Below are 19,348 nucleotides of genomic sequence, written 5' to 3' on the forward strand. Positions count from 1 at the left end.
AACTAGTACTCTAAAGTATTGTACTTGATAAAAATAAACAGAAATATCATAATTAACCAGAATATAAATAATTAAACACTTTGTGCATCATGACTTCATTCTTCAATATCTATTGGCATTGTGCTCCTCGTGTGCACACCTTGGCCACCAGGGAGCAGTATAATACAGACATAAAGATTACACGAAGAAGAGTTTCACAACTAGATGACACAGTAAGCTGTAGTAATATTAGTCATTTTTTGTAGAAGATAAATAATATCTCCCTGTGAGTATTGTTATATTGTCTGTCTACATGCGTTGTTGTTCAAATAGCCATTGCTTAAAGGGTTATAACTACCGTAACATCGATGTTAGTTTCATTAGCCCATTAAGTTTTGTATTGTGTGTTAGCATTAACCTAGCAGAATTTTGTAAGGTTTGTGGTTTGGTAAAATATCCAATGTCTAATTTTCTTTGTTTTATGTTTGAACTTCAACTAGGAATGGCAGTAAGCAGCTTGAAGCAAGCACTTGATGTGCTTTTGTTATGTATTTTTATTAAAAAATAAAATATTTCTCAAGTCCAGTCTTCATTTTGTGTGTTTGACTTTTTTTTTTAGTTGTGAGGTTGTTGTTGTTTGACTCGTCACTTAACTCCAGTGGCAACGTATCTAAAGCTCATTCAAACCTCAACCAACATTTTTTTCGAACGAGCGACGGCTCATAACTTGAAAAACATATAAGTTGGGACACTCGTAAGTCAAGGTACCACTTTTCTTTCCCCACTTTTCTCGAGTGGTGTCATATCCAAAGCTTGCCCATAACCAAAATTTTGGCTTGCAACACAAAACAGAAAGTAAATAAATAAATCGACCAATGGCGAAGGATTATAACTCAAAAAAGTCTTAAATTGGGGTACTCAAATCAAGGTACTACTGTAGTTTCAAGAGTGTGCGTGCAGCATGAGTGGGTATGAAGTGGCAGACTGCGGAGTAAAGAAAGAGAAGCACCACCACCATCACCCCCTCCTTCTCTTTCCCTCCCTCCTCTCATTTTTCCTGCTGCAAGCGCCCCTCCAAGACAGACAGATTTCATTTGGCGCATCAAGCAGATGCATCTGGAGATTACTCCCTCTCTCTCTTTCCCTCTTTCTCTCTCGCTCACTTGCTTTCATATTCTCTCTCTCCCTCTCCTGATTGTTCTGATTAGTTAATTACTTTATACAACACATCTGCTGGATTGATGCATGAATTATACATCAGCTGCATGTGGCCACCGCCGCTATTATTTTGTCTTACTTCTACCTTTTCGCCGTGCACTGCCAAAACATTGGCTACATGTCTGCAGTAGTCAGGTGGGGGGACGAGGAGGGTTGAGATAATGGGAAAAAGAACAACAAGGTGCAGGAAATGTAAACACAAAGTAGATTAGCACGTTGGCTCATGCTAAACCGGTGTCGTTTTTCCTCCTAGTGGGGTAGCCGCGGGATTAAGGGGGTAAAATTTAAGACCTCTCCTCCCCTAAATATGACTACAAGGAGAGAAATTTAGTTTTGATGTACAGTAATCCCCCACAACATCGCGGTTCACTTATCTAGGATTTAGTGTAACATATTTGCCACCATGGAGGCACCGCGGATGGATAATGTTTATCCGCGCCAGCAAGTGCTGCTCGTAGCTCGGAACAAGTTAGCCTAGCGCGCTCCACGGCGTGCAAGCAGCCATGCAGGAGGGTGTATGCGCTGATTTTTTTGTTTGTTTGTTTTTTAACCAGCTTAGAGCTGTTTGGTTTGCATGACCTGTCCACAAGTCGCATGCTGTTTCTGATTGGTGAGGTTGGTGGGATACTCTAGTTGACACACAGATTCTGGGTCAGTCAGTATCGCTGCAAAAAAAAAAAACAACAACAAAAAAACAATTTGGCGATCGCGTTGTCTGAAATCACAATTTCGATCTAAAATGATAAATCATTCAGCCCTACCCCTGAGTAGGGTTTTTTTTCATGGATTTTTACAGCATACTAATTTATTGTAATGTCCTCGCATGTGGAAAAGGTGAGCCGCAATTGCCATAGCACTTTTCAGCTCTTTTTTGAACGCCGAGAGAGCATGCAAACACAATCACAATGAGCACGCTCGCACAGGCGTCGCTGTCAGCCAAGACTCACGCCCAGATACTCACACGCACACTCGCCGACATCACGTACCACCCCACCAGGCCCCGCCTCTTAAAGGCCATGCATGTACACAGACACTACTATAGGTGCAATATTTTCTTTAAATGTTCTGTTTACAATTAGTTTTTTTGTGTGTTCAAATAAATTGGCAATGAGTTTAAAACGTTTTTTAAAAAAAGAAAGAAAAAAAAACACCACCACGGTGTCCGAAACGCTTTACAGAGGCTCACATTCACCCATTCACACACCAATGGGCGGCTGCTACCATGCAAGGCGTTGCCGAGCCCACTAGGAGCAATTTAGACTTCAGTATCTTGCCCAAGGACACTTTGACAACTGTCAATGGACAACACACTCTACCAACTGGGTCTTCTATTTGGTCTCTACGTAATAAAGATTTTGCCCCTATTGGATCAATGGGAATTTTGGTCGCCTATGTAAGGTCTGACAATGCATGTGTGTTTGTATATGGGTTCACAAATCTAGAAGGTGAGCGAGAGTGTCGACACCTTACACATACACACACAACACACGGTGGGTATTCCAGAGCAAATTGCTGTGGTGGCGAGAAAAGCCTGGAGGGGAGGCGGAAGTGAGGAAGAGGAGGATGGCTAGCCATGCATTCAAGGCCAGCATGGTAGAAATAAACACAACCTTCTGTGTTCTCGCTGTGTGTGTGTGTGTGTGTGTAGGTGTGCGTGTGTGTGTAGGTGTGCGTGTGTGTAGGTGTGTGTATGTGTGTGTGTGTCTTTGTTGATGAAGGTGGGAGACAGAACAAGGAGGTAGGCAAGTCATACGAAAAAAAGGGAAGAGCAGATCTCCAGAGCCCTACGGAACACTGGCTAAGCATGCAGTTGGCACTGGTTCAACACCAGTACCACTTGGATGATTGTGCGCGTGCGTGTGTGTGTGTGCATGTATGTGTGTCTCACACCTGCATTAAGCGTACATGGATGGACAACACCAGACAGGCCGTATTCTAGCTTGGTATGAAGGATTTTGGGAGACTATTTGAAATAGCTGCACAAGGTCATGTTCTAATTTAAGACCTAACCCTGTTAAGTTTCAAAAGAAAAGTATCGAAATAAGGTCAGGAGAAGTTATTTCCTCATGTTTTGAAATATTCTTTTGTTTTACCCGCAACATAAAAGGAGGGTTTTAAGTGGACAGACATTTTTAAACTCGTTATTTGGTTCAGAGTAATTTTTTGGTGTCATGCGATTCAATTGGTCATGCCAAAGCAATCCTTAAATTAATTTAATGATTGTCATAAAAGACACCACTTTATGGTCCTAAGTCGCTGTCCATCGAAACGCAACTATGTCATAATTGTGAGTTTTAAAAAAAATCTAAAACTCTAACAATATTTTTCTAATTATTATTAAACATTAAGTAATCAAGCACAAATTATTTTATTTTCATAAATGATATATTAATGATGATTTAAAAATATTTAAATGAAAACATAATAATATATAATTGTATTTATATTTTTAATTCATTAAATTTACTTTATTACATAAAAGAAAAAAGCAGACTTGAGTTGACATGAAAACAATTTTTTTATGGAAAGGAACAGAGGGAAGAATAAATATATTTTCTGCCTCTTTTTACAGGAAATATTTACATTTCACATTTAAGTTCTATATTTACAAAAATAATAATAATAAATAAATAAAATACTTTATACCCCATACAAATGCATTCCTTTTCAATTTAATTCAATGGTTCGTGGTGAAATAAGGTGTGTGTGTGTGTGTGTGTGTGTGTGTGTGCGAGTGTGTGTGTGTGTCTGTCTGTCTCTCTGTCTGTGTGTGTGTGCGTGTGTGTGTGTGTGTGTGTGTGTGTGTGTGTCACATGAAATATAAGAGTGTATAATACTTGCAAATTATTTATTTATTTATTTATTTATTTTTTTTAAATATGTAAAAACAAAAGAACAAGGCTGGAAAAATCATCCAGCAGTTTGCGTTTTAAATTTTTAACTTTAATTCAAAAGGTCAAAATATTAATTATTTCTTGTATAGAGAGGTGTTTTATATAAAAATATTTAAACAATTTTAAAATATATCATTAAAATGTGAAAAAAGAAAACTACTTCCACTTTAATTACATTTTTGTTACACTATTTATTTATTTATTGTTCAAACTTTAAATCAGGCCAATTTGACCCACACCATAAGACTGAGTGTTAACTAGGGGTGTCTTCACTTTCCATATCTCCTGTAGGTACATGACTACATTTGTGAAACGGTCAAGTGTGTGTGCGCGCGCATGCGACTGTGGATGTGCTAACCTGTGCAGCTGGATCTTGAGCGTGACGACGTGGTAGACGTCCTGCAGCATGTCAGCCACCGTGGCGTCGGGCGCATCTGTCACGTATGACAGGGGAATGGGGTTCCACTTTCCCACCTGAATCATACCTGGTGGAAAATCAAGGCCCAGTGAGGTCCAGCTATTCTGGAGTATCAAATTTAAGCTTGACTTATTTTTTTTTTACCAGTGGTTGATTTCTTTTTACACTTGTATACCAGTTGACTTAAAACATAGCCTGTACAGTTAAAGGCAACACTGTTTGTTTGAAAATTAAAAAATAATTTTAAAAAAATATAGCAAATATTATTACATTTATGAAATATTTGTATAGATTTTTTGTATTCATTTTTGATTGCATCAATTTGATCCACAATAATTAATGGTAGAGTTAATATATGATGGATGGGGAGGTGTTTGCAAATTCAAAAATAATTGAAAGATACCTTAAAATAAACATGAGAAAATAAAAATTAAGCCAGCAGAAGAAATTCATTCCATAAATTGTGGTACATTTTTAAAATATGTAGGACTGTTAATACCATGCAGGTGGGGTTGCCAATTTAAAATTATTTTGGAAATATAAATATATATATATATCATAAAAATAAGAAAATAACAAAAATAAGGCCAAATGAAGAAATGTTGCCACAAATATTTGTGAAAGTTTTAAACTGCTACTTTATTGTATTTCCTAATCAGGAAAACTCAAACATGGCCTGTACAGTAAATAAAGGTTTTAGGCAGCAGGTTGCTTGTTTATAGCCCCAAAAATGAAAAATTGAAAGGAAATGAAAAAATGTTGCAAAATCACCAAGTCAGCGCCTATCCGATTTTTGCCGTATTCCGACGCGTTTGGGAGTTAATAAGTTACAATTGTAACAACTGTTGGTTTCCTATTTTCACTGTTTTTGTACAAATTCCTCCTGAAATCTTCTACTGAAATCACAATAACACGTGTTATGCACAAGTGAACTCTTCTTTGACTCGCTCCGTGTGTGTTATTAGTGACACTAATGTGTTCGACTGTCTTCAGTGCATTAGCGCAACAAAAGCGCGACGATCAAGAGACAACGACGGCGCTTACCTTTGGCCTGGGCGGCTGAGCTGTGCGAGTAGCCTAGCGAGAGCAGCGCCATCTCGATCAGCTGATTGAAGAGCATGTCCTTGCGCACCAGCACGAATTCAGCGTGCTCCTCCTTGCTGTCAAAATCCATAGGATTCTCGTAGTGCTCCACCACGCAGAAGACGGGCAGCATGTTGCCTGCCGGGCACACCAAACACACACAAGGCAAACCTTCTATGAGCGACTGCTGTCGATGCACAGAGGCCACATCAATATCGTAAAAAAATATTGCTCTTCTTTTATGGGACAATTTTTATCTTAACCCGTCGCCTATTTGTCTCGCTGCCAAAGTGAGGAATCAAACACACTTTGGCAGAGAATAAAGTGCAAAGTAACACACACTGATGCTCATTTAAAGATTTGATTTTAGTCGTTTTTTAAGGCTTTCTTCAGAGTAAAATAGAGGAACAGTAGTCTGTGTGTTTGAACAACAAAGGTTTTGGGAAAGCAACAGGATGTGAAAAGTGAAGACATGTTGTTTTCACATACTTTTGCCAGTATTTTGGTCTCATTCATCAGCCGGTTCATTAATTGATTCATGTATATTTTGAGAAATACATATTGTTGCTGTTGGGCGGAATTATTATGGGACTATTGGCCTGTCCCCACGTCGTCTGTTATTTTCATGCAATAATAACCAATATAACGTGTTGAAAATGGCTTCAGAACAACTATTAACTCTCAACTGTCTGTGAAGTGGTATAAGATTGCACCTCATCCTCACTCTGTGGAATCCGTGGGGCAGAATGTCACCTCAAGATTGAAAGTCAGTGTTTTTTAGGCAATGATGAGTGAAAATAGTAAGCATGTTGTGTTAAAAATGAATCACTGTAATGCTGCAGAAGTAACTGGTCAGCCAAGAAGGTAAGCGCGTGCTGGTTAATTTCTACCTATTAAACTGCTTAGTCAGCTCATCATTTTATCTTTTGCATCACTCATGGCTTTAAGATCTTTGAGAAAGAGTTTGGCAAGATGATGTAACCACAGTCAGTTGTGCGGAGCGCCACGATTTTGTTTGTACGTTCATGCTATTCAGGCTACTTTTTTTTTTAATTCAGGCTACTGATTTTGTTTGTTCCTAGTTCTTGGAGGATGAAATAGGACTGTACCAATTTGGATTCTGGAATAAGGGGAAGGTTTCTATTATGACTCAAGCAGCAAAAAGTAAACATAAAATTGACAAGTGCTGTTTTGCTTTTGGCTGTCACTTTGTTTATTGGTTGAATGGCTACTTCCTGCTTGACAGAGGACAACAGGACTTAACTATTTTGGATTCTGTGGCAGTGGGAATGGTTCTATTGTCACTCAAAAAGCAAATAAAAGTAGGGGAAAAGGTGGATTTTGTTTGTATGTTAGTTAGCAGTCTCTTTCCTAGTTCTTGGAGAATAACATACGACAATGGGACCGCACCATTTTGGATTCTGGGGCAGGACGAACAGCATCCATGAGAATCTGCTGTTGGTACAATACTGGGCTCTTTGTCGGAATATCCTTGGATCCTTGTCCAAATGTGGCTAAAAGTTCAAATATTGTGCAAACAGGTGAAAATTAATACAAAAGAAACACCCTTCCCAAAACCAGAAAAGTACTTTGAAGCACATTCCGATAAAGCATTGAGTAAATTCGACCGAGTCCATGTTCTCACAGTATTGTCCTCTGCCTATTAAACTGACATCCCGTCCTAATATTTTCCAATCCCTGGCATTCCAGAAGATGCGCGCAGAGCCCTGGTAAAACAATCAATCAGCCCACATATGCCAGGGAATGTGCTGAAAGGGCTGCTTTTCCTCCTGCCTCGATTTTAATAGATAAAGATCTAACAATAAAGACTGCTGTGTAGGTTCATTTGAGAGGGGCGGGCAGGGGGGATCAATACTGGCTTTGTTTCCCGGGTAGCCTGCAGACGGGCGGCGGTAAATATTGTTCCGGCACTCGGACACAATGCCCGCTGTGGGCCCTCTCGCGAAGGCTTCGGCGAGGCCCTTCTGCCAGGGATGATGGAGGTGAGGAATTAGGCTCTCTCAGTTGGAGCACCGCAATCACAGATTAAAGATTAAAAGGAAAAACGGCCCATCCGAGGACGCTTTCCCAGCCAACGGCGGCCAAACAAACCCAATTTTGCATTGTAAAAATTAAAACACAAAAATAAGGCCAGCATAAGAAGTTTCATTTAAAATTTCTGTTTCATTTTGAAAATATTTTTCTAAAAAAAACATTGATATTTCTGCGTTTAGTTAAAAACACAAAAACTAGATAAACATAACTTGGGCTGGAATAGAATAATTGCATTTCCATTGCGTTGGTTCACTCAGTTTAATTTTTTATTTTTGATTTTTTTTTACCATCACAGATGCTGGCTTTCAAACTTTGCGCCGATAACAATCTGGATGGTCCTGTTCCTCTTTGGCCCGGAGCACATGACGTCCATGATTTCCAAAAACAATTCGAATTGTGGACCGTCAGACCACAGCACTTTTCCACTTTGCCTCAGTCCATCTCAGATGAGCTCGGCTCTGGGTGTTGGTGATATATGGCTTTCGCTTTGCATGGCAAAGTTTTAACTTGCATTTATAGATGTAGCAATGAAATGAGTTAACTTGCAATGGTTTTCTGAAGTGTTCCTGAGCCCACATGGCAATATACTTTCCACAACAATGACGGTTTTTAATGCAGTGCCACCTGAGAGATCGAAGGTCACGGGCATTCAATGTTGGTTTTGGGCACTGCCGCTTACATGCTGGGATTTCTCCAGATTCTCTGAATGTCTTTAATGATATTATGGACCGTCGATGATGAAATCCCTAAATTCCTTGCAATTCTACCTTGAGAAACATTGTTCTTAAACTGTTGGACTATTTGCTCATGCAGTTGTTCACAAAGTGATAAACCTCATCCAATCCTTGCTTGTGAACAACTGAGCCTTTTGTGGATGCTCCTTTTACACCCAATCATGACACTCCAATTTCCAATTAACCTGTTCACCTGTGAAATGTTCCAGATAGGTGTTTTCTGAGCATTCCCTCAACATTCCCAATCTTTTGTTGAGAAGATTGGGAATGTTTGGGGGAAAAAGCTTGGGGGAAAAAAACTATTTTCTCTCTGTATGGGAGATTTTCACCTATCGCAGATGGGTCTGGAATGCACCCTCCGCGATAAACAAGAGTTCAGTGTATTAGCATTCCAAAACATTGCGCTACACAATTCCCACCGTGGGCCCTCTCGGGATGACTATGGCGGAGGCGCGGCGCGGCTTCCAGGCATGCCTCGGTCCTACCACTCAGAATGATGGAGGTGAGGAATTAGGCTCTCTCAGCTGGACGGCCACAGTCGCAGATGTAAAAGGAGCGACGGTGAGGAAAAAAACGGCCCATCGGAGGACGCCTTCCCAGCCAAACAAAGCCACTGTACTCACGCCAAGTGCAATTATGACTAGCAACCTGCAGGTTTTTCAAACTCATTTAAAAAAGCAAAACATCGTAAGTATTAAAAAAAAAAAAAGAAAAAAAAGAAAAAAAAGAAAGAAAAAGCACTTTTTGGACAGCTTTGGCGCAGTAGATGAAAAACGATGTCATAATCGCAAAATGGTTCTTGGAGGATGGGAAAGTTGTGGGTGGCCAAACAAAGAAGTATGTGTTTGTTCGTATGAAAATTCTCACCTGTAGTAATTGAAATATATATATATATATTTTTTTTTGTATCTTTTTTTTTTTAATCAAGACAAATTGACCTACAACAAAAGTGGACAGTTATTATACCATGCATGGAAGCCAAAATATCTTTATTTATGGTTTTTAATTGGTTGGTTTATCGGTTATTTCCTAGTCCATGGAGTATGACATAAAATGTTACGATTAATGGTTGGGACTTGCAAATTCAAAAATACATTTTTAAAATAAACCATAAAAGATAAGTTTTACCCAAAATTTGTGTTACATAAAAAAGGTTAAATTGGGTTAATTTGACACACAACATAACAGGAGGGTAAAACATTGCCTGTACAGTTAATAAAGGAAAATTACAAAATAATTAAAACCTACACTACTCTGGAAAAAATTAAGAAACCATTGGAAAATTACCAGTTTATTTCTGTTTGTAGGGTTACATTTGAGTCAAATGAACATTTTTGTTTTATTCTATAAACTACTGACAACACAACTCCCAAATTCAAATTCTGACATTTACAGCATCATTTCTTTTCATGCAAAGTGCCACCGAACCACTGAAAAAAATACATAATGACCAAAATTAAAAGAAAGAACCTAAGTGTGCTTCAAAAACGAGACAGATGTTTTATTCCTAAAAAGTATATTTAATACTATTGTAAGTTACTGTACCACTATGCATGGATTTAACATTAACACTGCGCTTAAATATAGAGAATCAAAAACTGTATATGCAATACTAATTGTTGTCATATACTGTAATAATACATGTAATAATGATTCAATTAAAATTTACTGCACATGAAAGTAAAATAAAAATAAAGTTTAAAAACAAAAAGATTAAATGCAAGTGAATTGTACTAAAAATCTTAATACACCTGAATTGTACTTAGGCATGTGATTTTTTCAACCAAAAAAAGGTGCAGTTTTTTTTCAGAGCTGTACACACACAGTAATATAAATGAGGAAATATAAAAACTAAGGCCAACAGAAGAATTTTTACCTCAAAATTTTTTACCCTCAGAACCAGCATGTTTTCTCCTTTCAAAAAACAAAACATTGTATTTTTAAAAAATTGGCACCTCCTTTAGGACAGCTTTGGCGGAGTTGCGGGAAAAAAAAAAAAAAAAAAAAAAACAATGTCATAATCACAAAGTGGCTCTTGGGGGACGGGAAAGTTGCGGGCGGGTAAACAAAAAAGTCAGAGGAGCGATGACACAGCACCAACAGCTATGCAGCACGACACAGGGATGATTCTCACAGTGCTCCTCTGTTTGCCATTGTCTGCCACAATAAGTGTGTGTGTGTGTGTGTATGTGTGGATGTGCGTGTGTGTGTTTGCATGCTGCGATGACTAAAAGATCATTGTGACGAGGCTTTAAGAGTTTTGGAGAGCATGCATGCAGGCAGCATTGAATGGGGGGATAGCGGCGGGTGGTGAGAAGTGGATGAGGGCAACTAACTGGCAAAAAGTGCGATTAGATTAAACTCTGCGGCCTTTTTCGTTTTCTTATTTATGCGCCAAATCTTTATTAAATCTACAAATTGTCCAGGCCATAGAAAAACCCATCTTATCACACATTTCCAATTAACAGTAAAGTTTAGCTTGTTGACACAAAGCAGTTGGGATTTTTTGAAACCATAATGGAGTCACGCTGTATATATTTTTGCCACTTAAACATTGGCATACCGTAGATAAAAGGTTGGATTTCAAAGTGGTTTTCCACATTACGATGTCACGCTATTTATTAGGGGTGCAACAAAAAAAATTATATAAAAACAAATTTCAACAAATATAAAAACAATATAAAAACAAATTTCAAAATCGATATGAAAATGAAGTGCATCGTTATCGCTTCCAATACACAATATACATTATGGATAGAACAGCATCAAATATCAATATTGTCACTGTCAACTGTGGATTTCATGCTGTGAATTTATGTATTCGGCATAATTATTTTAATTGTACAATAAATTTATATTTTCTTTCTAATCTTTATTCTTATGTTGAATTATGTGACACTGATTGCTTTTTTTCTTTATCAATTACAGTAAAAGTGCCTGTAAAGTGAATTCCGAATTTCTAAATACATACATGTTCGAAGATAACTGATGAAAACATAACACTGAAAACTATGCAGTACTGAATTGTAGCGATATAGCGTAATGTTTTTCACAATTTCAGTTTACTATATTTTGGGGGGTCATGACTAAAACTACGCACAGTGACTTATTTGGGCGCCCGGCAAGAGTCGCCTCTCCCCCACTATATAAGAACTTCAGTGCCTTTGTTCGCATTAGCAGTTATCTCATGCAAGTTACGCGAGTGTTCTACCACTACAGTGTTCTACCATGACGCCTCAAAAATCCATCTTCCCTGGGTGCCACAATTTAGAGAACAGCTCAGTGTCATTATTTAAATTCCCAAGCAAGGAAGTGACGCCACGGATGAACCTGTCGCGCGTCCGTCGGCCGAGAGGAGCCCAGGTTAGCTCGCGAGCTAGCTTGTTTACTTTGCTGTCTGCAGCCAGGTCAGCATGGCAAAAGATAGCCTTACCTGGATAAATAAGGCTTAAATTTAAAAAAATTAACATTTGCATGTATCACAACATGGATGGATGTGTAGGCATCCATTTTGCCAGGTCATATTACTGGTATTTGATTGACAGTTGACAGCTGATTGGGGCGTGGTTTCAGGACATTTAGCAGATATGCCAGCAACCTTTGAGAATGGAGAGGACGGTTTGATTTTTCACAATTTTAATGACTCATTTTACGTAATTGGCGATTTATTAATTATTCAAATTTGGGAGGGTTGTTAACAACACTCTTTCCATTGTGTGTCAAATGTACAAGACATTTCTTTCTATTTTACTGGGACTTTAAAGTTTTGTTTCCCTCATCAGTTATGTGTTACATGTTTCTTCCAAAAAGTTCCAGACTCTGACTCTGGTGCAATTTCTCCAATAACGCACGGTGACTGCTTGAAGAGGTAGTTGCAAAGAAATTCTGGTGCAAATTCAAACATGAATGCTTTGTGAACAAAGACACAAACCAATGATAAAGGGAAAGGGGAAAACATAGACCAATCCAAAATAGTCTGGTATAAGTCATTGGAAGCACCTTATCTGTTTGCATAGCGGAGTTGCTCCCAGCGCTATTTTTAAATACTGTACGTATATTTATTTAGGAAAAGGGTATTCATTTCGCCATATGAGCACAAATCCAATGAAAATATGTCACAAACCAGCAGACGATCTTGAAAGTTTGTCCATTTGGGTGGCATCTTTGTTTTTGAGATCTTGATTCAAATTCAAGAGCTTACTTTAACAACATATGACCATACTACAAGTAGCAAGCAGAAACTGCATACCTGAAACTTATGCACAAAGAATATATGGCAATATGTTTTATGGAATTCTTAAGACCTTTGGAAGATAGGATGATTGACAGTTTCATCTCTGGAGGTATGCGCCACATGTATGGATCTCCACACTTATTGACAAGTATATGAGGTGTTGTGTATGAAGCGCTGCCTCTGCGAGTGAAAATGCGGTTATTGTCTTTAAAGGCGCTCACTTTTTTTCCCCTCACTTTGAGGCCTGCCTCCATAAGTAGAAGCCGCTCACCGAGTCGCAACACCCTAACTCCCGCCCTGGTTGGCATTGTAATGAAAGCCGTGCTTGGCAATGGTTCCGCAGTTGTGGGCAGGGGTGAGGCGTTGGTCTTGAGACAGGACCGCACTCTCAAAAAAGCTAAGATTTGTGAGGCTGGAGATAATGGCCTGTACTGAGCGAATTGAGTGAATTGAGTAAAATGAGTTTTCTATTCTCTAGTCTAGTTCCAAGTTAAAGCTAATCATTTTCATTTAGGGTATTCTAAGTTAATATAAATTAAGCAATTAAGAGGCTAATTTGGAAAAAAATCCAACTTTTATTGAAAAGGTACTTCAAAGAAGTCTTTGATGTTCTTTCATCGCAAAACCAGACAACGCCAAGAAAATGATTTCCTTCAAAAAGAGAAGTTCAAAACTTTCACATAACTATCAAATTACACTGAAAATATGCATTATGCTTTGTCAATAAAAATCCAAAACAGGACTTTTTAATGACATAATAACTTGTTACTGATGCCCGTGTCAATGTTCCATGAACCAGGACGACGTGGTGTTGAAAGAAATCATCCATCCAGGAAAAGCAACATACCTCGCTTGTGGCAGGTCTTCAGCAGGTGATTGGCAGGCTTGTAGGGCAGCCCCGCCAATTTGGCCCCAGTGCTGCCGAGCCTGACCCGCCCCAGGGGGCTGCCGTTCTGCTCCATGCGGGGCAGCTTGGCCGGCGGGGGCTTGCCCTCGGCAATGCTGTTGACCAGCTCGGCGTTCTCCTTGCCCAGACACGTCTCGCTGAGATGGTCCATCATCATCTCAGCAACCCTCGACTCACTACAGTCACCTGCGAAGACAGGAGAGAGATGATTTTAGCGCAGGGGTGTCAAACTTGTTTTACACGACAGGCCACAACGTAGTTACTGTATAGCTGCCCAGAGGTGGCAAAAGTGTTCATACTCTGTGCTTAAGTAGAAGTACAGATACGTGTATAAAAAAATAAAAATAAATAAAATACTGGTAATAGAAGTACTGATTCAACTTATGTACCTAAGTTTGGGTCCAGCTCTAAACTGTTAGCATACTGTTTGCATGTCAGCAACTGAGCTAGTAGCCTTTAAAATAGTTCCATACCTTAGGGCACAAAGTAAAATACTTATCACTATGACCTCTGTTACCATATTAGAATTGCATTTATTCTCATTACAAATAGAATACAACTCCAGGAGGAAATGCAAATACTTTATTGTGCCTCAGCGCATTCACCATTTAAGTTGTCTTGCTAAATGTTAGCATAAAAACTGTTAGCATGGTATCAATTCTCATTGGAAATAGTACGCAACCTAATGGCAAACTTTAAAATCCTTATCTCTGTGCCTTTGCATTTTTTGTACTCAGGGTGATATGTTGCTATATGTTAATACCAACCCTTAGCATTTTCGCAACAGTTGTTCAAAATTGGACCATCATAAGCCTTTCCTTTTAGTGGAGGCCAAAGTTTAAAATAGTTCTTATCATTTGTATAGCGAGTTTTGAGCAGAAGTCAAGGAAAAATGCTGGCAAGCTTTTCGCAAGTCACATAAAATGGCGTGGAGATCCGGTTATGGTGCGTGAGCCTTCAGTTTGACACCACTGTGTTAGTGCGTCAGTTGCTTTTTCTGTCGTGTCAGCGTTTTTTTTTTTTTTTTTTCGAACAGTGCATGTATTATATATGGACATCCACTGGTGAATCCCATGCGAGGTGGGCCAAACAAACCTCTTTTTTTTTTTTTTTTTAAGCGAGAACAAATTAATTTACAGGGAGATTCTGCTTGGATGCGTACAGCAGAGTATGAGGTTCTGCAGCCAACCACGCAGGGTTGAGCCTTGGCTGGGGTTTGGTCAGGCAAAGCATTAGTTGGTGAGTCATCTCACAAGGAAATGTTGCCATGTCACACCTTTACAGGTGTAGACTATAATTTTTACTTCTCCAGCCAGGTAGCCGCTGACTATTGAGGGTGAGCATAACAAATTTAACCCTTTCGTTTTCGTTTCTCAGGAATAGAAAAAATGAAGCAGGGTCAGTCTGACCCATAGCGTGCTTCCAAAAGTGTCAGAAATGAGTTTAGGGGGTTAAATAAAAACATTTATATATATATATATATATATATAAATTTTTAAATATATATATATATATATTATATAATATATTAGTATTATTTAGTTTATTCATTTCTTTTTCAGGGACCACAGAATTTTTTTAAATCAAGAGTATAGCTGCTCTGCACCAGATTTTAGCTTTGTGGCTAATTTCCATCTGCAGTCCCTGTGGCAGGCAAGAAAAAAAAAAGAGTTCGAGAAAGTAAAGACATTAGGAGTGGCAAACCATAAAAGCATATAAACAGTACACACACATATTACATCAGTCAAACCTGTACAGTAATTATTTTAGCATTTAGCTCAATAAACAATGTGGTTTTAAGAAATGTTAACTACTTGTAACTATTTTATTGTATTTCTTCGATTTAAAAAAAAAAGGTCACTTTGACACACGTCATGCTTTCATTAGCCAAAAAAGTCAGAAATAAAAAGAATCCCTCAAATCATTGTTGCTTCAATGCGTTCTAATGATTTTAAGTCATTTCAAAAAAATCATATTTCTATAACTTTCTGGCTTTAAAATGTCTCAATTTGACCTGGGTCGCATTTCGTTATCATTGTCAGAAATTGAAAAAAAAAACTCAATAAAAATATTGTTTTAGGAAGTTCTAATTACTTTTAACTTTTTTAAATTGGAATTCTATAACTTGTAAAAGGGTCAATATGATCCGGGCCCTTTTCATTATCCAAAAGTGTCAGAAATGGTAACAAATTTGACCCACAACATCACAGAAAAGATAAGTGGAACAAGTTAGATAGGATAGGTCCAAACACCATTTAGTAGATGTCAAAACAGGCAATTTCAATTTATTTATTTTTTTTTAATTCTACATGAAATAAACGTAGACAAATATAGGCTACTTTATATATGCCCTGCGATTGGCTGGCGACCAGTTTAGGGTGTACCCCGCCTCTCGCCCAAAGTCAGGTGGGCTAGGCTCCAGCATGCCCACAACCCTAGTGAGGATAAGTGGGATGGGAAAATGGATGGATGGATGGATGAAAATATAGGCTACCAAACAACAAGAGGTGCTCTCACGCCCAACGGTCAGGCCAGTTTAGCCATTTAGAAACTGGAATAAAGTCAAAAAGGTAAATCAAGGAAAGCAGAAACATATGTGGACCTACAGTTGCACATGTGAGAAAAAGTAGGGGCGGGACTTTAACACCTTAATTGTGATTAATTATTTACAAACAAATTAATTAGTTTATAAAAATTACATTACTTTAACTGCATTTTGTGTTCCAAACAATAAGGAACCTTTGTCAGTGCATGATTTCCTGGTACACCGATTACACTGATGTGCACATCAGAGCTCAGCTACCAAAATGCAGGAATTGGATTAAACTCTGTTGCTCGGGCTGATGGCAGGCAAATAATTTGTTTTTTTAAAAGTACCCGAGGGAAGCCTTCATAAGCGTGGTTTTGTGTAAATTGTGCAAAAAGGAGTTTTCATACTACCAAAGCACTTCAACCCTTCAACATGTGATCCAACTTTTCAACTGAAACGCAGAAAAAGATAATACTGTTCTTAAAAAACTGTCCTAAAATGGCGCTTTAACTTCAAGTCTGTTTAATTTTTTGGGACGGGGATATTTTCTTTTTGTTTTTTTACTGTTTTGTATTGAAATGCATTTTTCCAGAGTTAACAATATTCCTGTCAGTGTCAATTATTTGATTCAGTCGTCCACTAAAATCCATTTAAATGAAACCATGTTGCTTTTTCGGACAAATATTGTTATATGAATAAAATGCAATTAAGCGAGATTAATTAATTAGAACACCTCTAATTAAACAGATTATTTTTAATTGAGTCCCAGTCCTAGTATAAAGTTAACAAAACAACAAATACACAATAATAGACAAACAAGCACGCACTATATGGCAAGTTTTACATGTTTAAATACACCAGTGGCTTGCTTGGATGTGACTATTAGGTCGTTTGTTGAGGTTGCACGAGTGTATAAAGAGTCACGGTGCATGTCAGTGCATCGTGTTAATTCACTGGTCCTGTCAAAGAGGACAAACTCGACCACCCCCGCGTCCAAAAGATCATCAACTCCCCCCATTCATGACGCGCAATGAGCCAAGTAATTCCCTGCAATTAGGGCAGAAAAGTGAGGGATGAGGGTGGGCCAGTGGGGGGCATAAGGAAGGACTCCACACCAACATCAAGTCCACAGAAAATGATGTTTCTCTTGCTGCTCCTTTCCAATCATGAAAAGTTATGTATTTGTGTAACATCATGTTCTATTGCATTCTCTACTGTCAGGAAATGAACAAAATAAAGAAAATCGGTACTTTTCAATAATAATAATCTCAATAATAATAATAATACATGTTGTTGTATTAGTTGTAATAAAGGAGTTAGAAATGAAGGGAACCAACCTGAAAAGCAGCAGCTTGCCACCACTTGGATTCCTCCTTTTCTTCAAGTTTGGCCAGGGTAGATTGAAAAAGGTTTTTAAATAACAACTACAGTAATAATAATGGATAAAGAAAAAAAACTTCCTGCGTGCAGGTGAGTTACGGGGGGGCGGAAGTCAAACCGGCTTCTCGGGGGCTCCGGTGGGCAAGAGGCGGGACCACCGACCGGTGTTGTGGCTGGGTGAGTGTCTGCTCTACGCTAGATTACACCGTCCGGCGACATGGACACGCACAAACAAACCGAAGAACAACAACAACAACAAACGTGGGTAAAGTGAACGGTTAGCCGCTACTTCGCCCCCCCCCAAAAAAAAAATGACACAAACATGGCCGTGGGAAGATGGGTGGGGGGAGGCTGCCAGCCTGCCCGCTAGCCGCCGCCGGGAAGCGGACAGCGTACGGAACGGAACATTGTAGCCGCCGCCGCCGCCGCCGCCGCCGCCACCGGCGACACGCCGCTTCGAACCCGGGGGCTTGGAAACTAGCTAGCGAGCGCAGAGGACCGAGCCACCGTCCCCTCGGCGGTTGTTCGTAGCGCGGAGCCGGAACGCGATAGGAGCACGGAACAGGTTCGCCACATTAAAAACAAGGAGAGGGGGAAAAATACGAGGGGAGGTCAAAAAGTGCCGTTCACTTTCCCTATGCCGCGGATAAACGTCGCTCCCTAGCCGGGTGCTCATACGCAAGGCTGGCCGCGCTGCTACTACCACCGCCGCTGCCGCCTGGAGGTGGAAGAGGAGGCGGAGGAAGGTGTCCTGCTGCTCGGGCTCGGAGCTCCTGTGCCTCGGCTATGCGCCTCTCGGTCTCTCCCCCTCTCTCGCTCCGGCTCTCCCTGCGTGTCCCCATTAAATTATTAGTTGTATTGACTCATCGCCCTCCTCCTCCTCCTCTTCCGCCTCTCTCTCTCTCTCTCTCTCTCGCTCTCTCCCTCCCTCTCTCTCTCCCGCTCTCTCGTTCTCTCTCTCTCTCGTTCTCTCCCGGCTGCTCTCTCTCCCCTCAGCGGGCACATGGCGCGACCGAGGGGGCTGCAACATTTCCGCGGTGGTGGGGGTAAACTGACGGTAAACTAGTCCCTGGAGAGGAGCGGATGTTTCCACCTGCACACCGGCCGTAAAAGTCCCGATGGAGGGGGTTGGGGAAGGGAAGGGGGATGGAGGTGTTTAAGAGTGAAAAAAGTACGCGTAGGAATTTCTAATCAGCTTGATTGGAGTGAGAAGGCCACCTTCTATTTATTAGCAACAGTGGCAACTATAAATCAGGAATAAGTCGTTCACATTTCCACGGCTACGCTTTGTATTTACAAATCATCCGGAAAGCAGGAGGACATTAGGTGGGATTTTTTGCAGCTCAATTTTTTTGCAGCTCAAGTTTCGATATAACATGTATATTATGATCACACATCATAATAACAGAACAGTGTTGATTCATGACAACAAATATAAATTAAAAAAAAAACCTTCATGACTTGATATTGAGTTTCAGAATAAGGTAAAAGTATTTAACCTCTAGTCAGTTGGAAAATAGTAACACAATGCATGAAAATTTGCACACAAAAAATTGATGTAAGATTTGACATGTTCAACAATAGTGAGAGCAAAGCAAATATTTTTGCCTGCTAAATTGAAATAAACAAATTTCCAAATGCTTTTTTGGATACTCTTGATGTAATCTGAACAGAACATCACAATTAGACATTCAGGAAATCAGTTTAAAGTTATAAAAATATGTAATATATTGCCATAACTTTAGTATACGCCTTTGGTAGATTGTAGATAACACAACAGATGTTCATTTATGATAAATATGAATCAAAAAGCCCATTTAAAAATTTGACATTGATAACAAGTTTGGGAAACGTTTCCATTTGTTTAACCCCTAGTTAGTCGTAAAGTAGTCCCCAAAATTGATGAATATTAACAG

General features: G+C 39.3%; 1 protein-coding gene across 5 annotated transcripts in view; it reads right to left on the minus strand.

Moving 5' to 3' along the window:
- satb1b (SATB homeobox 1b) overlaps positions 1-19,348 on the minus strand; it is a 90,533-nt gene that overhangs the window by 51,948 nt on the left and 19,237 nt on the right. For 3 of the 5 annotated variants that reach the window (XM_061674764.1, XM_061674765.1, XM_061674760.1), the window contains exons 1-4: positions 17,390-18,671; positions 13,463-13,708; positions 5,554-5,730; positions 4,450-4,576 (exon numbers count right to left, since the gene is read on the minus strand). In XM_061674764.1, coding sequence (XP_061530748.1) covers positions 4,450-4,576; positions 5,554-5,730; positions 13,463-13,679 — 521 coding nt within the window. In that variant the 5' untranslated portion in view covers positions 13,680-13,708; positions 17,390-18,671. Of the gene's footprint in view, positions 1-4,449; positions 4,577-5,553; positions 5,731-13,462; positions 13,709-17,389; positions 18,672-19,348 lie in introns of those variants that run through there. The other 2 variants (XM_061674761.1, XM_061674762.1) reach the window with 1 other exon arrangement.

Source organism: Phycodurus eques, chromosome 4 (genome assembly GCF_024500275.1).
Source record: "Phycodurus eques isolate BA_2022a chromosome 4, UOR_Pequ_1.1, whole genome shotgun sequence".
NCBI classification, from domain to species: domain Eukaryota; kingdom Metazoa; phylum Chordata; class Actinopteri; order Syngnathiformes; family Syngnathidae; genus Phycodurus; species Phycodurus eques.